The sequence below is a fragment of the Ambystoma mexicanum genome, chromosome 1q, assembly GCF_040938575.1.
Source record: "Ambystoma mexicanum isolate Mex_15411 chromosome 1q, UKY_AmexF1_1, whole genome shotgun sequence".
Lineage (NCBI taxonomy): Eukaryota > Metazoa > Chordata > Amphibia > Caudata > Ambystomatidae > Ambystoma > Ambystoma mexicanum.
Window position 1 is genome coordinate 253964114 of NC_090922.1, and position 20473 is coordinate 253984586.

General features: G+C 46.5%; 1 protein-coding gene across 5 annotated transcripts in view; it reads left to right on the forward strand.

Annotated features, from left to right (window-relative positions):
* Positions 1-18858, forward strand: part of LOC138527192 (uncharacterized) — a 536606-nt gene extending 517748 nt beyond the window's left edge. For all 5 annotated transcript variants that reach the window (XM_069638300.1, XM_069638302.1, XM_069638299.1 and 2 more), the window contains one exon: positions 18229-18858. In XM_069638300.1, coding sequence (XP_069494401.1) covers positions 18229-18569 — 341 coding nt within the window. In that variant the 3' untranslated portion in view covers positions 18570-18858. The remainder of the gene's footprint in view (positions 1-18228) is intronic.
* Positions 18859-20473: the final 1615 nt, after the last annotated feature.

The following is a 20473-nucleotide window of genomic DNA, read 5'->3' on the forward strand; positions in this document are numbered from 1 at the left end:
AAGGTCAGGGCACTTCCCTCCTTGCAACCCTCTCTGGTCTCGCCGTCTTTCTCCTCGTATTAAACTGCCATCTTGGAACTGCTGTTTCCTCATATGTTTTGCCTCGCTCAGAGTGTGCTTTCGTGCTCCACCTTTTATCCGTGTGGGGAAGTATGATAGAAGTTAAGTGTGTGTAATGATCAGTAATTGCCTGACCATTGTATTGGGACATGTCAGTTAAACGGCTCTGGTGTTAGTCCGTTGTCGCTCACGGTGAGCTGTCTGTGCGAAAGTGTTTGTGTCGGGAAAGGGGGGGTGGTTGAGTTCCTAGGTATCATACCTTCATACTTGGTAGGATGGGGAACAGGTGTTACAGGGAAGGGGATACCACGTCTCACCATCCGGTGTCCCACTTCCACTCCTCAAAGACCCCTCATCTAGATGAACTTCCCGCACTAGTCCACCCCCGGGAACTAGATCCAAAAGCAATGGCTGTGTCCTGGCCACCTGGATGACAGATCCCCGGGGACTAGCGGGTGAGTCACCTTCAGGTTTCTCACAGAGGGGCACCTGGAAATGTTGATAGTCAGAAAGGTGACTTCATCCTGTACCCATCAGTATCTTTCAATCTCTGAAGATAGGCAGTTAGTGCATACTCTAGTACATGTATCCTGGTGGGTCTGTCTGTCTGTCTGTCATTATTTCCCATTAGCGAGTCAAAAGCTTTTTCAGCAGCCTGGTTGGGTCAGTAAACGGATTAGGTAGTGGAGGTTGAGGGCCAAGGACTTAGTCAGCCTGGTCTACGTGTATAAGAACCTTTTATGGGGCATCGGTCATATGGTGGCAATGATTTGTAACAAACCTTTTAACTTCCAATTGCCATTTCCTTTCTCTGGATTGTCATTGAGAAAACTAATTCTTGAAAAACTCTGTATCTTTGGAATATGTGCAGAGTATTTTTGATGCAGCTTGTATTGCCGTCCTAATCCATCTCTTCTAATTAAGCCGAGGTTCAACCTTGAGGCATACTCCTTGTATTTTCTCTTTATATTTGCGTGAAAACATAACCTTTTTGGCTGCTGGTAGGCTGAGTGGGTTTAGTCTGGATTTAAATGCATGTAGTTGTCTGATTGCCTCTGGTGATTTAATAATAGCCAACCCCATTTTCAGAACTTGTACAAACTCCCCCAATGTTCACCTTCAATGTTACCATAATGTGAAAGTCAGTGTGACAGAACCATTGTTGAGCTCAAAATAAGATTGTATGTTGGATCATTCTTCATGTCCAAGGCAATATCAGTAATAGCAATTTAAATCAACAGGAGGACGCTCCAATTTAAGACAATTTAGTTTTCACTTCCTTTAAAGAAACTTTCATATGATGATGTGCAAGGTGAAATAGTGCTTGCACTTGCAGCAAGGCACAATTCATTCAGGACCAAAAAGCAATCTATTTTTTCCTTGGAGCAAGTTCTGTCAAAGGAGGTGTCAAGGATTGTAGTGAAGTCCCCAGCCCATGTTATGTGGGTTTCAAGAAATATGACATTAGTTGCAACAGATGTAAATACTTTGGGTTATCCGTGTTGGGGACATACATGCTCACAAATGTTAAGGTAACTTCACTTATAGTGACTTTAAAATATAACATAGCATATCTATAGCAGTTGCTGAAGTGGAAGAGAGTGAGAACATCTGTGGCACTTAAGGAAGGAGGAGTATGGTATCTAGTAAAAACTCCTACCCGCCACCCACCAGGTTCTAGCAAGGTTCTATCAAATTTAGTTTTGGGTAGCACCACCCAATACAGTTCTTGTAAGAGAGTAAACTTAACTTACCACCAAACATTTTCAGGTAGGCAGACACTTTTCTGATTTTAACTTACTTGATAAGCACTTTCCAACTCAACAAGGTTGTAGTCAGTGATGCCTTTACCCAGTCTGATACCGGTATTCTTCATCTCTAATTGTAATACACCATGTTCTGTACCACCCTTCTTTTAGTGTTCTGTGCACAAAATTTGCCACAATACTTTATAACCCGTAACCCAATCTCTTTCCCACCCTCTCATGCTGAGTGCACAATCCCAGAATGCTAACCCAATATTACCAACAATGAACACAACAAAAGCATTGTATTTAAATGCAGGCAACTGCCATTGGCGGACAGCGATAGTAATGTGTTCAAGCTTCAGTCGCAGCACTCAACCGACACACATAAATATTGTGGAGTAATTGGGATATAGAACGTCTTCTTTATGAATAGAAACTTGGCTTGTGTACTTATTAACAAAATTGGAAAACAACTCTGCATCACAAATACCCGATAGCAACATACTATGGGTGTGGTTTCTGTCGTTTAAAGATTTGTATTAGTTTAACGAAAAACAAAATGGTGTACAGAAATCCGGTAAAGCATTATTGAAGAACAGATATTTGAGAAATCACAAAACCGAATAAGACAGTTGATCAGGAACATGTTATCTAAGTTAGGAATAAAATCTTATTGATAATGTATGATAAATGACATTGACAGGGAAGGACAAAGACACAGGGACATGGCGGAAACAAAAGGAGAGGATGAGGATAAAACATCTGAATGCTGATAACATTATTAATCATGAGAATTAAGATATTGAACAAAAGTATTACATTTTTTATTAAACTTCTGCATAACATCAAAAGGAAAAGCATGCCATTTTTCTATTCGATGAATGGAGCAAATGGATTTCCACCACATATTGTATGATAAATTGGTTGAATTTTTCCAATTATAAACAATATTTTGAAAAGCAATACGTATGAACAAATTAAACAGAGCTGGGGAGTCAATTTGACTAATAGCTGGATTAACAGTAGATCCAACCATTAGATTGGCAAGAGTTAGGGGTTCTATTAATTGAAAAATTATTTGTAAACAAGACCAAATCGAAGACCAAAAAGCATGCAGATGTTTACACTTGAAGATTCAGTGAATAAAGTCTGTTAAGTTCATTACATGACCAGCAATTATTAGATACAATGTCTACAGCTTTGGCAATGTGTAGTGGAGTGAGAAAAGCACAATAAAAAATGAAAAACTGGGTTTGGGCAACATTGGCGGCAATTGAAGTTGAGTGACAGATTTTCCATATCTTAGTCCATTAGTCCTGGGACGGTTGTAGATACCAATCGATTTCCCATTGTCTGACCGTATTAATATTAAGTGAGTTGGGAGAATGAGGATCATTTAGAAAAGCATATAGTTTGGAAGCATTAGTTGAAGGATTGCTAATCAAGAAGTTCAAGAATGGGGAGGGACATTTTTGGTTAAAAGTGGCCATGAATTTAGTGATAGATTTGATGAGGGAAGCGTGAAAGGGAAGATCTGAAGAAGGGACTTTGAATTGTGACCATATCTGTGAAAAGGGAATTAATTTGGAGTTATGATATAGTTGTTTAACACATTTGATGCCAGCTGAGTACCATCTATAGATAGTAGTGAGGTTGGACTTGGTAGAATTTTGATGATTGAACCAAAGAAAAAGATCAGGATTGATTCTAGTGAAGGAATTAGATGGAAGCTTATGCCAGATAATTTTAAGGAAATGTAATGATGGGAAGGAAGTAATGTTAGGCCATGATGAAGTTATTAGAGGGAAAGTGGAGAAATAAGACTAGCTTCAATATTAACCCAGGGAGGCGCGCTATCTAAGATATATTCATACAATTTGAAAATAGCTAGTTGTTTTAGAACAAAAGCTTTGTGATATAGTTGAAAATTAGGGAATTTGACTCCTCCTGAGGCTTTGGGGAGTCTTAATTTATTAATGGCAATATGCAGTACTTTGTGGTTGCATATGAATTTACGAAAAAGGGAATCACGTTTTAAGAAAAAGGAGGTAGCAGTAGGAATCATGGATAATGTATATAGAACTATAGGACTGATCATCATTTTAATAGTATAAAGATGTCCCCACCAGGATAGGAAGAGAGGAGACCATTTTGAAGTCATTTCTGTAACTTTATCAATTAGAAGATTAGTATTTTGGTTAATAGTGGAGTAAATATCTTTAGTGATTAAAAGCCCTAAATAAGCAGCATGCGATAGCGGAGGACGTGAGCCTTGTGTGCTCCGTTGGCCGCCGATGAAATCCTAGAAAAATATCCTGGCTGGCAGTATGATTTGAGACGAATGTTGGCACACAGTAATGTGTTTGCCTCCTGTTGCCCTGACCGAAGGCACATAACTGCAATCTCATCCCCTCCGCAATTATTTGCCGAACAGAATCCTATGCGGCCGCAAGGACAGATCCTCACAAGATGGCCGCCGGAGAAGGCGGTGACTGGTCGAGGGCTCCCCACCGTGGGATATGACTGAGAGGAGCCACCCGAGGTGAAACCCGGGCTGGTGCAACTGTGGCGGCTGTGATCCGGCTCTGAACCGCACTGCTGGGGGACGGGAAGCAGTCCCCACAAGCCGGGTCTCCTGCGGTGTACCTAGACCGCAGCAACTCAGAGATCCCACCTCTCCGACTGGCTGCAGGACCGTGGCAGTGCAAACCTCTCCGACCACGGACGCGGACAAACCCGGCGCACACAACACAAATGGCAGTGAGAGGAGACAAGGAAAGATCCCGGACATCAGACTACTGAGCAGAGGGGACCGCGGGAACCTCGCCGCCGAGCGTCCAGATGGGAAACTGCTCGAGGGAAAGCCCGCCCCGTACACTGGGAAGACCTACTGTGAAACGAAGCCTGCCTGCAACGCCGAACAGTCGGCGCAGCTGTCCCGAGGTCCTTGGGCACGCTACTGAATCGTGCCGGGACTCGAGGAGGGGACAGAGTGACGTCCCCAAGCTGTGCCTCAGCTTTGTCGGCTCCCACACCGGAGAATCCAGCCTCCCCCTGAGAGGACGGTGACCGCACCAGATTGTGCCCGAAACCAGGGTAACTGCCGGGCCGGATCGCCAACCAGCATCCGCCAATTGGCCGGCGAGGAGGTGACGGTGCTCCCAGCCGCCGAGACTAACAGAGCGCCGGTGTGCAGGTACGTGCTACAACAGAATAGGCCCCTAGATTGGCTTGTGACGGGTGCAGAGGCGCACAGAGCGAATCCTGGAGGGGCAGGACTCCAATAACAGGCTGAACCCCTCCCGGAGGGGACTCGAAATAAACCCCCCCTCCCTCAAAACAATGCTGACTCTATTCCTGTAAGACATACAGGTCGGTCACTGAGTACCCACTACCATGCTCAGAGATGGACTAAACACTTTCCACAGCACTGAAAGGCGGCGATCGGGGGGATCTTACAGAGTAGTGCCCCCACCTCATAGAATCGCCGGAAAAGGGCACGCATGTAAACTGACACCGCTGCACTTGGTATCTCTTCCGGAAGCCCGGTCCCGCGGGGACACCGTTGGCAACCGCAGGACCCACAAGACTCCTGGAACAAATCTGCAAAGGCGAGAAGCGGACCTGCCGAGGGGTTGACCTGGGCCCCTGCAGCCCTGTGGGAAGGCGCTACTTCGGCCTGCTCCTGGGGGGGCCCCCCTGGATGTTCAAAGGAGCTTCTATACTCCACCTCAACACAGAAGCGGCGGTGGGCCACCCTGACCAGCAACCGGACCGCCCGATTGGTGCACTGACCAACCACTGTGACAGACCTGCACCACAGTGTTGTGCCTACATGCTGCAGCTGGTGCCCCGCCAGAGTGCTTGCCTGCCTCCCCTCCAACATACCCAAAAGACACTAGAAGGAGGATAGTAACTCTGCGACCAGCCACTGGCGAGGACATACCCCCCCCCCCCCAGTGAGACCCACTGACACCATAAAGGTGATAAGGATACCTGGGACTGGAAGATGACACCCCAGGGCCGCCAGGAGAATAGGACAACCTGTATCTGATATGCCCAGCGGGGACCTCTCGGAGCACACCTGTAACGCTCACCTGATTCCCGTAGAGGCGCCGGTCTTGACTGGGCGGATACCGTATCTGCAAAGGTGATGTGTAACACACGGCTGGCTCTTTGGGCTGGACCTCTGTGCACTGTATGTCTGACTTGAAGGGTAAGATGTCTGCAGATAGAAAATATGGGATTAAGGAACTGGGTTATTGAATGTCTCTCTCTTCTTCCCTTTCTCTTCTCCTGTAGAACCCCAAAGGTTAACGCTCTCACCTTAGGTAAGTGAACGCCGTGCTCTCCATCTGCCTCGGGGCAGGGTGCTGTAACCAGTTTCTTCACTGGATAAGGGGAGCAGGCCTCTTGACTTCAGAGGACTGCTGTCCGTCGTTTACTGCACGAACGGTAAGTTTCGAGTAATTCTAATGGCGTTAAAGTCTTTAGTAATGATGTTTCTTGTTTTGCAGGGTTCCGGCGATGGCGGATGACGGGCTGAAGTTGGAGCCCGTGTGATGAATAGAAGCGCCTGGAAGCACGTAAGTAAGGGCTTGTTGCCTGCTTCACGATGCGCTCTAACTGTCTTTTTATTTTGCAGGTACAAGTTCGGAGCGGCTGCAGGGTGCCGGAATACCCACTGGGTTAGATGTGGAAAGGAGTAATGGCACGTGAGTATTAAAGTTCCCCAATGTCTTTAAACGCACCTTGTTTTGTCTTTCAGATGCGGGATGCAGCGCCGAAGGCCTCCGGAGCGTGCGAAGAGTTGGTAAGCTTTTGTCTTTCAGATGCCGGAATGCAGTGTGAAGACCTCCGGAGCGCACGAAGAGTAGGTAAGCCTTTGTCTTTCAGATGCCGGAATGCAGCGCGAGGCGTTGGTGACAGCCGATGGACCAGGTAAGTGAAGAGCTGTCACTGAAGACCGTAATGCTAACCTGTTCTTTCTTGTCTTTATAGGTGTTGCTGAAGACTGGATTCAGGATGGTAAGCCTTTTTCCTTAGGCCCAGGATCAGATGCAGAAGACACGATGAGCGTTCTGCTGCAGAGGATGCAGAATAACGCAAAGCAAGATTCATCCATCGGGTGTGGTTTAAATAGCCTCCTGTAGTGCTTAGGTGTCTCCTTCCACAGCCACGCCTAGGTAAGAAAAGAGTTCCTGCTTTCCAGAAGAGTTCCAGTGTTCTGAATCTAGGGAGTGGCTCCTGCCCCACCCAACAGGAAAAGTAGTTCCAAACAGAAGAGGATCAGAGGCTCAACTGGCAGGCAAGTAAGCAGCATGGTCTGCTGCAGGTAAGTCCACCCAAGCATTATGAGCCCGGCGCTTCCAGCGCTGGGACTGGGCATATTTATGAGCCTGGTGCCACTGGCGCCAGGACTGGGTCCAAAAGGTCCCAATTGGGACTGGTTGGCACTCGGAACCTGGGTTATGGATCTGCTTCCAAGGGAGTTGGGAAAACCCTGACCTTTTGGAAGCAGAGATCATGACAACACCTGGGTGTCCCGGTGGCGGGGAGGCACGGGGCACCCCGGGTCACCACTGCCCTCATTCCATCAGGGGATGACACTGCGGATGACATTGTGACCGGACAAGATACAGACAGCTGGGGGTTTTTCTCCCCCCCCCGGCGCTCATCAGTGGAGGGTCCGGAAGACCCATAACTGCCCTGGGACAGCACCCCCATAAGGTAACCGACGCTGGGCATCTAACCACTGTGAAAGGTCCACTGAGATACTCGAACCTGTGGGTGGCCCGGAGACGAAGAAGTCACACATCCTGTGCCCCCTTGTCTCGACTTGTCGTGCCGGACTGGGTACACCACCGGAGGCAGAGATGGGTAAGGACAAAAGCAAGAAGACCACAACACAGAGCACTCCGGACCAGTATGCCACGAGCTCCTCTGCCACACCTTCGGATACAGGAACACCACAGACCTCGACACCACCAGAGGACTCCCTGACATTGAAGGACGTGATGGCAGCCATCGCCAACTCCTGCTCCTCGATGGAGAAAAAGATGGACGGCATCTCGGCGGAGGTGTCCTTTCTCCACCATGATCTTCAAAAACACTTGCCCCGCACGGTAGAGTTGGTGAATCGAGTGTCCGGTGTGGAGGACGGACTCTGCAGGGTACGACAGCAACTATCACAGGCGCTAACACGCCTTAAAATGCTGGAAGCATGTGTGGACGAGAGCAAAGGCCAATAGCGCATAAGTAACATACGCATACTGGGCCTTCCAGAAAATTCAGAGGGACCCAGTATGGAGCTCTTCTTGGAACAATGGCTGCCTGACCCGTTTGCACCTAAGATTCTCTCAAAGTTCTTCACCATTGAGCGGGCGCACAGGATCCCAGCGGGCAGACGATCCCTGGATCGTCCCCAAGAACGGTTATAGCCAAGCTACTGAATTGCCGTGATCGTGATGCAATACTGCAGATGGCCCGAACAAAGGGGTTGATCACGTACAACGGCAGCAAGATCTTTTACCCGGACTACACTCGGGAGGTTCAACAAGCCAGAAAGCCATTTGAAAACCTTAAAAGGAGGCTACAATCAATGAACGTGAAGAATGGGCTGCTGTCACCCGGCCCACCTCAGGATACAACACCAGGGCATCACCGTCCACTTCACTGATCCGCAGGAGGCATGGAAATGGGCTGAGACTCAAAACGCAGAATAACGAGGACAGTCATACACCAGAAGTTAACGAGGCATGGCAGCTACTTACTAGCTGAGCTTGGGCAGATCACCATGCCGCCTGGCATGGCCTCACCAACACCGTAGCTGCCACTGCACTTCGACATTGGCGGCCAAGCTGGCTAACGAACCCCCCTGGCAACTATACGAGACAGTAAGTACTGGAGACGACTGAGTTAGAAAGAAGAGTTTATTTAGTTAACCAACGCTGTAGCGCCAGTTCCCCAGCGCCAGAAGGTTCGGGCGAACGATACTTCAGGTTGTGGTGGACTACAGGGTGGGGGCAAGGGGAGTTGTTTATGGGTACATTAAGAGGGTAGCTATGTTAGTTTTACCGCCACTCACAAGACCGACAAACACCTATGTCCGGGTCCAATCACTTCTGCCCCGACTGAGCGCTGTTTTCAGATGGCAAACACACCAAACAATCACCTCACATGACACCACACCTGTCAGAACAAATTCCTCAAAACAGAATACCACTGACCATATAATGGACGAACAAAACCCACCAACAACTGCAGAGGCCTTAAATCCCTGATGTTCCTCACATGGAATGTCAATGGCATGGGATCAAGCATTAAACGACGCCTTGTAGTCCAATTCCTGAATAGACGTTCCCCTGACGTGGCCCTCCTCACTGAAACCCATCTAGCGGGCCCCATGGAACCGGAGGACTGGATCCAGGTGCTCATGCACCCAGTGAGATTGCTATAGACTCCAAAATCAGACTGGTGCAACTTAAGATACTACACCGAGTCTATTATCCTCGTGTTGCCCTGTTCGGATAGGGACGAGCCTCGGACCCCAACTGTTTGAGATGCCCGGAAGAGGAGGGCACCTTCTTCCATTTGATCTGGGAAGATCCTCAGTTACAAACCTTCTGGACGCAGTGCTGTCGTAGACTGTCGGGGGGCGGGGGGGATTCTGGGACCCACAATAGCATTGGTACCTGCGAAACTGCTGCTAGGGGACCCGGATGAAAATGATCTGAACAAGTGGGAAAGAACCTTTTTATCTAATGCTCTGGGTTTAATTAAGAGAGACATTGCGCAAAAATGGGGCGCCCCGGATGCTCCGACCCTGGCCCAGTGGGCTGCCGAAATGGACGTCTGTGTAGCGAAAGAACATAGAATTTACGCTGCATGGGGATGCCCAGCTAAAGCTGCCAAGATATGGGGGAAATGGGAGGAGGTAATGAACTGAGAGACAATGGGCTGAAACAGATGGGAATAAATGTGGTGCGCACAATGATGCAATGTTTGACCACACAATTGTGGACGCAAGAAGCGACAAAACTAACTATATAGTCCGAACAGAGCAGCGGGAGGGACAGGGGTGAGTGTGTGGGGGGGAAAGGGCTTGTATTTTGTATGTTGTATATTGTTATTGGGAAAATAATAAAACGTGTTATTAAAAAAAAAAAGCCCTAAATAAGTACTATGAGAAGGTTGCCATGATAATCCATCCAGATAAAGGGGTATTAAAGAGGTTACACAAGTTAGTTAGAGGCATCATTTCAGGAAATGCTGGACGAATGGTTTTGAGCGCTACCGGTGAGTGAACTATGAGACCGGCTGGCATTATCGAGTGAAAGATACCAAAGCGCTTGAGGCTCGCAGGGTTTCATGAAATCGCAAGCGAAAATACACTGTAACCAGAACGATGAATGCAGAAGCTGCATGTGTCATAGAAAACCGTGAGGGAAGCCTGCAACATTGCAAATGTGTTTAAGACTGAAATATGCTAAGAATAACGGAGTGGTCCGGTAATAGAATATTACCTTCTCGAAAGGCTCTGCATCCAGAGTGAAATTGTTCGATTGAAAGTAAGATAATTTGAAAGACTGCGAATACCAGTGGTCATACGAAGGTGCAAGCAAAATCCTTGTACAAGAGAGGGAGAGAGAGAGAGAGATGAACCCGATGGAGAGATGCTAAATGAAAGCAAGGGAAAGTGAATCCCGCATTCCGGCTTGCCCCGTGATGTAATGTCGGGAAGGGAGTACACTAGTTCAGCAGTCCTGGACTATCAAAACCCCTTTGGACATTCTAGTTTGTATTACACTCTTTTGTTCCAGATATCATTGTCCCACACCCTTTTGTTATATAGAGTATGGATTTGGCAATAGATTTTGTTTTGGCACAACACCACAAGGATTGTGTTTTCTGTATTTTGATGGTTGCAGCTTGCTTCCATCTTAGATTTAGGCTAGGATTAGGTGTTTTTCTCACCCTTGAACTGTTTAATAAACACCCTTAGATTATACTCCTTGTCTGTCGTGCTTCTGATTACCATGCCTGCCTTACAAAATGTAGCACAACTTGTGCAGCCCCACTCATACAGCTGGGATTAAATAGTTTTGTAGAAACCCACATAAAATAAGGAAGTTCAATAAAAAGCAGAGTCAAATATATGCACAGAGAGGAGGTCTCCAACGATAGAACAGATTGTATAAAAATGGGAAGAACAGTACAGTTTGCAAATGCAGTAAATGCAATTCTACAGTGTTCTAGAAAAGGTTGGTATTCTAAAGGTTTTTATTCCGCACACTGTCCCCACTTGCATGGTTTCTTGGCGCTCTGGTGGTTCTGTAAAGCTAGAGGGTAGCAGGACTCGGCAGGAAAAATTAGCAAGAGAGCTGTGATGTGCTGTTGGCAGCTTCAGTTCGTTTGACACTATGCTGAGCGTAGGTGTGTTTTTCGGTTGGTAGCCGTCATGTGCTGTTGTGCATGCCTATGTGTGGTTTGTTTCGTTGTTTTGGTGTAGTGAAGTGCATGCAGTGTGTTGTGCTGTAGAGTTAGAGTTGTGTTTAGTTTGGAGTTTGATATTTGAATGCAGAAGCATGATTTGTTTTAGTACGGTTGGTTAGTGGCAGTGCTTTATCCTACACTGTCTGTTTTGATTGACTGTTGCACGTATCCCTTCCCCTGTCGTGTCTTCTGGTGTGCTACACTTGCCCCTCTTATGTTGTGTGCAGAATAGTGGGTCCTCGGTGGGCTATATCTTCCCCTCAAGTATATTTTGGTGTCCCGCAATTACAACCACCACGGTTTCCTCAATGTTTGGATGTTTTCCTTGTGCCTTGTGGTCCATCAGTCCCGATCTGGGTACCTCTCTCTCCCTTTTTCTTATGTAAGGCGCTCTATCAGTTGTCCTAACGTAATTGAATAGGTCCAGCACATAGAGACAGGCTGATCTGCGTATTAAGTGCTTGTTGCTGTGATCTGTGGTGATCCTGCAGGTCCCAGGTTTGAATCCTGTTGGGCCCACTGAGCCGTTCATCCTTACATGGTTGTTTAATTGAATATAGGTAAAGGTTGTATGTGTATTGATCATTTTTAATTTCTTGGTTGAATCATTTTTTTTCGCATTATTTTGCTCAGATCTTTTTTGATAGAAAGTTGGGTGTGACCCCCTGCATGCACCAACTGCCCCAGGACTAGCCACACATATTGCCTTACCCCAGCTCACCACCTATATTTTCTGGGGAGTATACTAGAGCAGAGGAAAATCGGGATTCAGTGATTCGACCAAAAATAATATGATCAATACACTTGCTTCCCAGTTCAATTGGTAAAGGTGGCACCCATTATTTGCAGTCCTAAGAAATGTTGAGTAGTGTGAGCAAGCACTATATAAAATCAAGATGTTATGATTGTGATATTGCTACTTACAGCCTCATCACCAGTATGAAAGCTAGTAGGTGTGTGCCTTTCTCATGATAGGGTAAAGTTTCCACTTGATCAATGCCCTCCTTTGCCCCTTCCTCCTTCTCCTCACCTGTACTGGTTTCTTCAGAGGAACTATCCGTGTATATTGCCCTTCTTTCTCTCCAAACTGTGTCCGGCCTTTTTTTTGTGAGTTTAGGACGAGCTCCACTGGAGGCCACCTTGCCCTCTAGCTATCTGCCCGGCAAAGGAACCCTCAGGGAGCCTGCCCCCAAAATCAGGGAAAAGCGTGGCTAAAAAACCCTGGAGTGCTGGGATGTAGGTAGCACTGTTGATAACTTGGCTGGAAGGCTTGCCGATGTAGGTAGGACTGCAACTACCAGAAAGCCCTTCTGGAAACAGATGGAAAGAGCTATTACTAGAGGATTGGAGCAGGGCACTATAGAGGAGTCAGGATCAGAGAGCAGCAGGGCGCTGCTAAGGAGAACGGGGACGAGACTCCGGGAGGAGGGTAAGCAGGAAGGAATCTCCCGAACCGAGCAGAAGGAGGGAGGAGGCTCGGGAAACACCGGAAGGGAAAGTGCCGAGCCGGAGGTAGACAAGGCTTGAAGCGCGTGGGAGCAAACACAGCTAAAGCAGGTGAAAGGGAGTATAAACAAGGAAGGGAACGGATACACAGCATGTTAACCCGAAGGGAACAACAGGGTTGCAACGCATCGGCTTACTTGTCTGATGCTTATTTAAATGCGTCCAGACGTAACGTGCGTGCGTGGAAAGACTAGACCGCTAACAGCACGGAACTAGTTCAGCCCCTCTTCCATTGCCTCCACAGTTTCCATGGCGAACGCGTCATGACAGTATAACCCCGTCGCCAAGGTCCTCCTCCTGGCTTCCCTGGATGGTGTCTGTGGAATAAGCGCAGGAGTCTGGAAGCGTGTAAGTTCCTGGCTGGTTCCTATGACCTTTCCGTCCAAGGATAACCCTTCCATAGTATGAGGTATTGCAGGACTCCGTGCTTGTATCGAGAATCTAGGATGCGGGATACCTCAAACTCTTGGGTGTCGATCAAACTGGGAATCTTTCTTTTAATCGGTCTTGAATAAGGATCTGGTTTGTAATCCTTCAGGAGGGAGGTATGGAATACTGGGTGTATTCGTCATAGGGAGTGTGGGAGATTCAATCTAAAGGCCACAGGATTGATTTGTTGTTCTATGGAAAAATGACCTATATATCTAGGAGTGAATTTGCCTGTATGTATTCTTCTGGGTAGATATCTAGTGGAGAGCCAAAATGTATCACTGGTTCTCCAATTTGGATTAGGTCTTCTGTTCTTGTCAGCCCATCTTTTATACGTCTGATGACTGGCTGATAAAGTTTCTTGAGCAATCTTGTGAGTGTGTTTCAATGTGTCCAATACTTGGTCAATAGTAGGCACATTGGTGGACTGAACTGTGGAGAATGGTATATGTCTAGGGTCGTATCCATAGGTACACCTAAAGGGACTTATCCCTATAGCAGAATGTTTGGTGTTATTGTAAGAAAATTCTGCCACGGATAAGAGATGATACCAATTGTCTTGTGTCTGATTGCAATAACATCTCAGATACTGTTCAAGTGTTGCATTCAGACGTTCGGTTTGTCCGTTTGTTTCTGGGTGAAACCCTGATGATAACGCCCTCTGAATATGTAATTGTTTACACAAGTTTGTCCAAAACTTAGAGGTGAATTGTGTTCCTCTATCAGACACTACAGAGGATGGTAGTCCATGGAGACGGACAATCTTCTTCAAGAATACCTCTGCTGTGGTTGTTGCGGATGGCGTGCCTTTGGGGGGGATAAAGTGAGCCAATTTACTGAACGAGTCAACCACTACCATGATTACTGTACATCCTGTTCGATTACTGAATAGTTCTTTTCACTGGAAGTGAGTGTCCTAGAGTAATAGGCTGTGGGATGTCCGAGTTGGTCTTCCTTCCGTTGTAGAAGTGCTGCCCCGATCGCCCCTTGAGATGCATCTGCTTCCACGATAAAGGGCAGTGTTTGATCTGGCTGACTGAGGATTGGTGCAGATGTGAATGCTTGTTTGAGCCGATGAAAGGCGGTATCCGCTTCAGATGTCCAGTTGAATTTAGTCCCTTTTTTAAGCAAGGTCGTGATGGGCAGGACTATGTTGGAGAATCCAGTAATGAACTTCCGATTAGAAATTTGTCAGGCCCAGGAACCTCTGGATGTCTTTGACTGAGTTAGGCACAGTCCAATTGTTGATGGCCGCAGTCTTGTTAGGATCCATCGCTATCCGGTTTTCAGACAGAATAAAGCCCAGATACGGAACCATGGAGACTTCAAAAAGCCATTTTTCGGGTTTGGCGAACAAATGGTTATCGCAGAGTCTTTTAAACACCTCCCATACATGTATACGATGTTGTTCTATGGTGGCAGAGTAAATCAAGATGTCATCTAAATAGACCACGGTCGATTTGAACAAGAGATCACTAAACACCTTGTCCATGAATCTTTGAAACTGGGCTGGTGCATTAACTAACCCCAAGGGCATCACCTTGTACTCATAATGACCTAAGGGAGTACGAAAGGCGGTGTTCCATTCCTCCCCTTCTTTTATTCGTAGAAGATGGTAGGCTCCTCTAAGGTCTAGTTTAGTGAACCATTTTGCCCCTTGTACTGCTTCCATGATCTCTTTTATCAAAGGCATAGGGTATCTGTCTCTAATGGTTTGACTATTCAGACCCCTAAAATCGATACAAGGTCTGAGTTCTTTGGTTCCTCTTTTTGGAATAAAGAACAAGGAGGCTCCCGCCGAAGATGTAGATTCTTGTATCAAACCGTTCTGTAGGTTTATTGCTAGGTATTCCCTTAATGCTTCCTTCTCCGGAAGGGACAAGGGGTACATTCTCCCGAATGGAACTACAGCATCAGGCACAAGGTCAATCTTGCAATCTTCAGCTCGGTGTGGTGGAAGTGGCCTAGGTTGAGTATCCTTAAAGACATCAATAAACTCCTGATAAACCATAGGGATGGAGTTGATGCTTCTTATAGGTACTGTACTTCCGTGATGGGATCGTTGCCCTTCTTCTAATAGGCATGACTGCAAGCACAGGTCTGATCGGAATTCTACTGTTTTGGTCTTCCAATCAATGCCAGGATTGTGCCTCCTTAACCAAGGGATACCTAATATAACCGGGAAGTGGGCTGCTTTTATCAGATCAAACACCAGTGCTTCATGATGGGTCTTCATCTTTACCCTGACTTCCTTGGTTTCTTGTCGGATAAGACCTGAAGACAGTGGAGTGCCATCCACTCCCTCTACGGGAATGGGTTGTGGTTTTTCTCTTCTGGGAATGGCGTGTGTACTAGCCCAAAGATCGTCCATGAAGTTCCCGGCTGCACCACAGTCAAGCATGGCGAGACATTCAACAGCTTGATTTGGTGTACATTCCAGAACTATCTTAAAGACCATAAGCTGATGTGAGGGAGCAATAGCTATGGGTGGATTTGTAACACAGGGAGTAGCTAGTGAAACCCCTTCCGTGTCCCTGTTCAGGGTCGGAGTTTTTTGTTTCCCGATCTTCTAGGGGGTACCTCTGGACAATCCCTCAGAAGATACCTTTCAGAACCGCAGTACATACACAAACTCGGGTCTTTTCGTCTTTTTCTTTCTGCAGCAATCAAGGGACCCCTGGCTGTGCCTATTTGCATCGGTTCTTCAGTTTGTGGAGACCTCTCCTGAGAGACAGGTGGGTAGGAGGAGGGGGTTGACGACATGCTGGGTTTGGTCTTTCTGCCCGTCGTTGAGACATCCGGTATTCTATCTGCAGAGCTAGGGCTACCAACTCTTGGAAGGAAGAAGGTCTGGCTATCCGGGAAAGTTTGTCCTTTAAATCTTCATGTAATCCTCTTCTGAAGAGTGTTTGCTTGCAGAGTCAGGCCAACCGGTCTCCAGAGCAATCTTCTGGAAGTTTGAGGCATATGTTTGTACATCAGAAAGACCTTGTTTGATGTCCAGAATATTCTCATATGAGGTGTATAATGCTTCAGACCTTTCGAATCTTTCTCGGAATTGTTGTACAAAGGCGTTGTAGTTATTCAACACGGGTTCCGATTCAGTAACCCAACGGGGTAGCCCATGCTAGAGCGTTACCTCCAAAATTCGAAATGAGGAAGCCAACCCTTGCCCCGTCCAACTCATACATCTTAGGGCGGAAAGTGAAGTAAACCCTACATGCATCGAGGAATTCCTTAATTCTTTTGGGATTACCATCATACTTCCCACAGGGTAACGGCATAGGCGGAAGGTCACCCCGAACATCTTCTCTCTGAGTCACCTGTTGCCTTAAGGCTGCATTGTCAGCCTTGAGAGCCGTGTTTTCAGCCTTCATAGTTTGGAGCTCAGCGGTTATCCCTTGTATGGCATTGACCAATTCCTGGTACTGTTCTAAACTAGCCATATTTTGGCGTTGCAATCTCTCATGATAGGGTAAAGTTTCCACTTGATCAATGCCCTCCTTTGCCCCCTCCTCCTCACCTGTACTGGTTTCTTCAGAGGAACTATCCGTGGATATTGCTCTTCTTTCTCTCCAAACTGTGTCCGGCCTTTTTTTTGTGAGTTTAGGACAAGCTCCACTGGAGGCCACCTTGCCCTCTAGCTATCTGCGCGGCAAAGGGACCCTCAGGGAGCCTGCCCCCAAAACCAGCGAAAAGCGTGGCTAAAAAACCCTAGAGTGCTGGGATGTAGGTAGCACTGTTGATAACTTGGCTGGAAGGCTTGCCGATATAGGTAGGACTGCAACTCCCAGCAAGCCCTTCTGGAAACAGATGGAAAGAGCTATGACTAGAGGATTGGAGCAGGGCACTATAGAGGAGTCAGGATCAGAGAGCAGCAGGGCGCTGCTAAGGAGAACAGAGGAGGGTAAGCAGGAAGGAATCTCCCGAACCGAGAAGAAGGAAGGAGGAGGCTTGGGAAACACGGGAAGGGAAAGTGCAGAGCCGGAGGTAGAAAAGGCTTGAAGCACGCGGGAGCAAACACAGCTAAAGCAGGTGGAAGGGAGCATAAACAAGGAAGGGAAAGGATACACAGCGTGTTAACCCGAAGGGAACAACAGGGTTGCAACGCATCGGCTTACTTGTCGGACACTTATTTAAATGCGTCCAGACGTAACATGCATGCGTGGAAAGACTAGACCGCTAACAGCACGGAACTAGTTCAGCCCCTCTTCCATTGCCTCCACAGTTTCCATGGCGTACGCGTCATGACAGCCTTGAGTAGTCCTGTGCATTCTAGACAGACCCCTAACTATTCATTGCCTGCAATAACACTTTTGGGAAGTTCGGAAGTGTCAACGCAGCTCTGCTTTTGTCACCCTGGTATAACGTTTATAATTAATCCACAGTGACCTATTATATATATATATATATATATATATATCTATATCTATCTATCCTACCATGGGGCATGTACTTGCTCAGTCCTAATGCAAGGAACATCCTTGAATGCATTCCGATCCCAGCTGTGCTAATCATGCTCTCCAAAGAACATCCCCCTTCAGAGGCTTGCTACTTTCACCATTGATGCTGTTTGGTCTCTTTAAGCCTTGGAGCAGAGTTTTCCAAACGTTTCATTGACTTGACCCTCATTTTGCTATAGTAACCCATGTTGAACAATGCTTTATCACAGCAACTCCCAATTTAAAAAATACAGTGCTGTGTGATATATTCTTAATTGAATGTCTGGCCCCTCTTACCCATCAAAGCACTATTCCAACTTCTGTGGGGTTTTGGGCCCACAGGTTTCAAAATCCCTTAGCAAGCCATGTTGAATTATGTCTTAATTCTTTCATTTTGAGTATAAACACGCTTGGGCAATATTTGAGTATGTGACCTTTTTCATTTATGATCTTTTCAGCATACATTCTTGTGAACCCGGGTGAAAGCTTTGCTCTGAGATTTTTATCACCTTAAAGTGTATATATAACACGTCTTCTTTCTCTTGCAGAGCAATCCGAAATGATCCGTCTCCTAAGTGCGATCCAGATGCAACAGCAGGAGATAATCAGCCGTCTGGATTATCTGAACCACAATTTGGTGCAAGCCGCCCTGTTGAACGATAGACCAATGGCAGCTACCACTTCTCAGAGGACTGAGAGCAAATCCCCCCTCTTTTACATTCCTTCTCCTTTACCAACAGGCCCCCTGTCCCAATTCGTGAAGCCTACCACGTACATTCCTGCTTCCCAGTCTCTTACAACTCCGTCTGTATTAATCTCAAGACCTGCCCCTTCTGCAACCTATTCATTCACTGCAAGACCTGCGGATCGTCCCAGAAACGTTCCCTGAACTCTCTTTCCCGTTATATGCTCCATTTTAAATTTTGCTGTACATAGTTATTAATTTCTTATTTTTTATATGCTGGGATTTTAATGTATTTTTTTAAGATGTTGTTCCTGCCCCCCAATCTGTTCAAACCATGACAAGTTCGTAGTCATCTTTTGCACTAGGGAGCTGTTAAGAAATCATACAAAGCCTTGTGTCAGCATTTCCAAGATGACTTCACATGCCTGTTTGTGTGTTTGGAAGCAATAACGTGAATTTCCGAGCACACAGTAAAAGAAAAAACACTGAATAATACCGTTTTGCTGTTCACTTCATGCATCTGCAGTCAGTGTTGTGTGAGTGAGGGCACTGATGGTTTTTCCCACACCAATATGCCGCCAGAGTTTATTGGAGCACTTAAGGTTCCTGTAGTATCGGGGATGGTAAGAAGACATCTGGATTCAGGTAAGGCACAGGAGACCAGTATATGTAAAAGGAGTACGTTTATTTATAAGTTAGAGAGTTACAGGGCTAGTTATATAGAAAGGGGCAGGGAGCTAAACAGATGACATCCTTTCAGTAAGGTTCTCCCATCCTGTGTTCCCAACTGTAGTTCTTGGAACCCTCAGGTCCCATCACATTCCATATGACATAGCTGTATTCTACTAGCAGCACTGTGTGCACCCAGTGCAAATAGATAGGTACAATACTACACATCTCCCTCTCTTCAATTGAACACCAAACAAAGTATCACAAACCAAGCATTAAAAGAGGCTCTCAAAATTACACACTCCTGCAAATCCGTAAAACCTATACAACATTCACAACCAAGAAAGCGTATCCACATTCACGTAACTAACAATCAGAACAATCAAGTACACAATTCACCACCTGCCCGGAACTGCCACTCCCTGGCCTCACAGCTGCCACCTGCAAGCACATACGCTCCTTGCCACACTCTCAACCATCAAAGCGTATCTCCTCCCACTCCACCTGCCACATGGAGACAAGGGTCTGCCACACCCAGCACAACCGCATACTCACGCAACCATCAGGAACTATCTAACATTCATATGAACCATATATTTTATCTTTATCAACATTTTCCTCACAACCCTAACTGCATAACTACATACACCACCATTCCTCTCCGAAACACCTGTGGTTTGCGCCATCACATATTCACATACACACCCTGCCATAAGAAACAATGAAAAGTGGGAAAATGCAGAAAAGAAAACTCACAAAACAAAAATCACATTTAAACAACGCAGCTGGAAAAGAACAGCGCGAGAAGAGAATACACCGCGACAGAGACTGATCAGATCTGAGTCCAAGTGCAAAAGATCTTTGAAAACAAAATTGTTTTGAATGCAGCCAAAAAAATGAAAGCATCCAAGGTTTAAAAACATGTTAGGCCAAGAAATCTAAACCGGTAAAATATTCATATGCATGCCATAAGTAATATGCCCAAAAAATTGTATACATACCACGCAACATCTGTGTCACATTTAACCATAGGGCTCACTCACCCAGACCAAAACTGTACCACCTCATCCGTCATACCACCTACTTAAAGGAGGACTAATAAATGCAAGATCCCTGATAGCACATGCCACAGATATCTGCGATCTGATAGTGCTTGACAATCTGGACTTCATCGCCATCACCGAGTCCTGGCTGCACAACGCAGCAGGACCCCTACTCTCCTTAGCCATCCCAGAAGACTTTACTATATTCAGGCAAGATAGAACCAACACGCGCGGCGGTGGCATTGCCATCATCGCAAAGACCAGCTTAGATATGAGAATCTCACCTACAATAGCAGCTGACTCATGTGAATCACTCACTATCAAACTTCCACTAGCTAGCTCCCAAACCTTGACGATCCACCTCATCTACAGACCACCTGGTCCCTTAGGGACCTT